General features: G+C 51.9%; 1 protein-coding gene across 1 annotated transcript in view; it reads right to left on the reverse strand.

Moving 5' to 3' along the window:
• The window catches only part of VPS45 (vacuolar protein sorting 45 homolog), a 19,915-nt gene extending 19,483 nt beyond the window's left edge, over positions 1-432 (reverse strand). The window contains 1 exon segment of the mRNA XM_018573670.1: positions 298-432. Within this exon segment, the coding sequence (XP_018429172.1) occupies positions 298-390 (93 nt within the window). The 5' untranslated portion in view covers positions 391-432.
• Between the last annotated feature and the right edge of the window lie 3,259 nt (positions 433-3,691).

A 3,691-nucleotide genomic window follows, 5' to 3' on the forward strand; every position in this document is an offset into this window, starting at 1 on the left:
ACAATGATCCCCCAATATAATGGGCCAACTTCATACCCCTCCATAATGGTACCCTAGTATCACCCCCCTCCCCAATATAATGACATACCCCACCATAATATCCCCCAGTATTACCCCTCCACCACAATGGTGCCCCAGTATTATTCCCCTCAATATAGTTACACCCCACCACAATATTAGTCCCCGGTATTGCTCCTCTTCACCATAATACAGCCTAGTATCTGCCCCCCACCACCATATTGGTCCCCTAGTATTACCCCCATTGTTATGGCCCCCAGTATTGCTCCCCCCTCTCACCGTCTCCTTGTCCATGAGCAGAACCTTCATCCCCGGCCCGCTGTCCTCTATCATCTTGGACACATACTGCTTCACTGCCAACACCACGTTCATGGTTGCTCTTCTCTGCCCCGAAGACTCCCCGTCTACTGCCACCGACACTTCCGGGATCAACACCGTCACCGGGACTTGTAGTTCGATGTGACTGGACGCCGGTGTTATGACGTCACTCCGCGGAGCACGCTGGGAGTTGTATTGCAGAGTGAACTCAACGCAGGCGGAAGTGTTGCTGTCACGTGACGCCGTCTCCATGGCAGCCGCTATTACTGTGTGTCCCGTATGATCAATAATTCTATAATAAAGACAATGGACGGATTCACTTTATACTGATAGACAATGTGATCAGATGTCTTATGGATCCCACATCGTGTGTGCAAATATCAATCCAGAGTCTATTATTGATCAACTGCTGTATTCTTCTGTATTTTATACATATCATCCAATAATACAAAATAATTACAAATATGATAATTTCCTAGATCAATAATTATATAGAAGGATCAATAATTCATATCTAGGGGCCCAGTACATGGTTGGTGTGCGCTGTGAAGGCAGCGCTGTATTGGAAATAACGCATTGCACTGTACCTATTTTTTTGTTGGTTACAACTTTATTGAGATGTCACAAAGTTCGCAGGTCCAATATGGTGGATGGCGGAGTACTATGAATAACTCCCCTGTTCACATGACAACAGAGTGGAATCATTCAGCGTGTCCCCATTGTTCACACACAAGTCTCCGCCCATTTCTAGACATTGGCAATGCCGCAGCCGTGACAATCGTATCAGCGGGAGATGAGTATTCCGATTGGGTGCGGCTATAGCCAGCGTTCTATCGAGAGGTCTAACTTGTGGAGATCTCCAACTCCTCTCCTTGCACCCAAGAGCACTATTGCGTTCTCTAATTTGCGTTAGTGCACCTGCGTGGTCACCGGTGGCACAAGCGCCGACGCCAGTTGGAGAGCCCGCTGAGGATTGCAAGGCCGCACAGGCGAACTTACGGCAATTGAGGAAGTCGACGAGGCTTGTAAAAAAAAAAAAAAAAAATGCCAGGGCTGGTGCACGCGCACTAGCGCCGTCTTGTCGAAATCTCCAACGGATGCGACGCCACGAGTCGGAGATCTCGACAAGTTGGCCGTTTCAACAGAACGCCGGGACTTAATGCCGCCCAGTGGCCAGGGCTGTGTGAGGAGACCCCCGACAGAGAGACAGGAAGTGAACAAACAGGGGGCAGGACAGAGAGCTTGTGGGAGAGTGGACTGTGTGTTGGGGGCCCCAGAGCCAGGCACTGAGTGGACTGTGTGTTGGGGACCCAGAGCCAGGGACTGAGTGTTGGGGCCCCAGAGCCAGAGTGGACTGAGTGTTGGGGCCCCAGAGCCAGGGACTGAGTGTTGGGGCCCCAGAGCCAGGGACTGAGTGGACTGTGTGTATATCTAACATTGCACATAGAAGTGCGGGGCCTATTCTGGTGCTCCGGCACTCAAAAAGATGTATGACTCTCGTCTCTCTTATATTCCGGCCTCGTCTCTCCAATAATACACTCTATGGTTCATTTGCACATAAAACCGTCCTGGTCTCTCCTCCTTATATTGCAGCCCAGCCAAGCTCCTCCTACACCGCTGATTAATATTCGTGGCTCTCGTCTCTTCAGTAATACACTCTATGGTTTATTTCCACATAAGACCGTCCTGGTCTCTCCTCCTTATATTGCAGCCGAGGCAAGCTCCTCCTACACCGCTGATTAATATCCGTGGCTCTCGTCTCTCCAGTAATACACTCTATGGTTTATTTCCAGATAAAAAGCCCCGCCTTAAAGACAAACCACCCAAGGGGTCCGCAAGGATGAACAAATCCATTCCGGAAAGTAGGGGCTCACCTTCATGCGGGGGAAGGTCTCTCAGGAGTTTAGCAGCCATCTTACCCCCAGACCTTGTGGATGGTCAGAGAACCATGTTTAGGAAGCCTAAGCGTACCTACCCCAGGAGAGAACTGAGCCGACCTTTATCTAGAGCTCTCACACTGGGGCGGGGGGACTTCCTGCCTCCATGATAATATTGTTAGGGGTCTTTGGGAACAGGAGTGCAGGTCAGGCGTTTCTCGGACACCGGCCAGAGCACGCTGTACCTGTATTGGCCAAAAGGTTTTGGGTGACCAAAGTAGAGACTCCAGCAGATGAGGCAAGGTGACCCGGCACCACCAGAGATAACAAGGACTGCGATGACTAGGTAGACCTCCCAGCGATGGGGTACCGGGATTCCAAGTTCCAGATGCCGGTTCCTTCAGAAGACACGGAACAAACGTCCCCGGGAACCTTTAGGGGGGAATGTGAACTGGGGGGCGTCGCGTATTGCAGCAGGACCGTCCCCTCCGTATCTAGAGACACGCACGGAACGCAACAAACTCAAGAGTACGAGGCAAGGCGAGACATGCGAGGGTCAGATGGCCGGAGGGGACCAAAGACACCAAGTGGGCCGCAGGAATGGACCAGAGACCGGCGTTCCCATCTGCAATGTAGGTGCAGCAGCGGGGAGATGCTTCCTTAAAGGAGAACTATGAGGGGGGAGGGGCTTTCCTCTCACCTCATAGTCCTAGCCGACCTGTGACAATGAGACTGTCAGAGGTCGGCTCAGTAGATCGGGAACACATACCGGCGCTCGCTCACTTCTCGATCCAGTCACTGCAGAGAGCCGTGACAGGGGGAGGGGCTGGATTCCCCCCTCCCCGCTCCGATCCTTCAGCGCTGACTGGCGGAACGGACGGGGGAGGGGGCGGGTACAGCTGCCTCTAGATAGGCAGAGCCAGCTGTCACTCACGCAGCTGGGCGGAGCCAGACATGATTGTCGGGATGGCATTACCCTTCACGGGTAGTCACAGATCACAGATGCCGGTCCCTCCCATGTACACCACACGGCACCACGACGACGGACATCGAGGTTCAAAATCACGAGAGACTTATTTTTTTTGGTTTTTTTATTTCTTACTACTAACAAAAAAAAAAAGACAACAAAAGGCTGTTAAAAATACATACAAGAGGATGAGAACACGTGTGGAAGAACATGCCAATTAAAAAATATCTTCATACAGAACTTTGTCCTACACGGAAGTCATATTTACACTCACAATTCAACTACAACGGCAAAAAAAAACGTATCTTCACTGGTTGTCACTCTCCAAGGGACACGCATTCCTCTCAGCTGGACCCGGGGACACGCATTCCTCTCAGCTGGACCCGGGGACACGCATTCCTCTCAGCTGGACCCGGGGACACGCATCCTCTCAGCTGGACCCGGGGACACGCATTCCTCTCAGCTGGACCCGGGGACACGCATCCTCTCAGCTGGACCCGGGGACACGCAT

Source organism: Nanorana parkeri, unplaced genomic scaffold (assembly GCF_000935625.1).
Source record: "Nanorana parkeri isolate BGI_ZX_2015 unplaced genomic scaffold, ASM93562v1 scaffold2482, whole genome shotgun sequence".
Taxonomy (NCBI): domain Eukaryota; kingdom Metazoa; phylum Chordata; class Amphibia; order Anura; family Dicroglossidae; genus Nanorana; species Nanorana parkeri.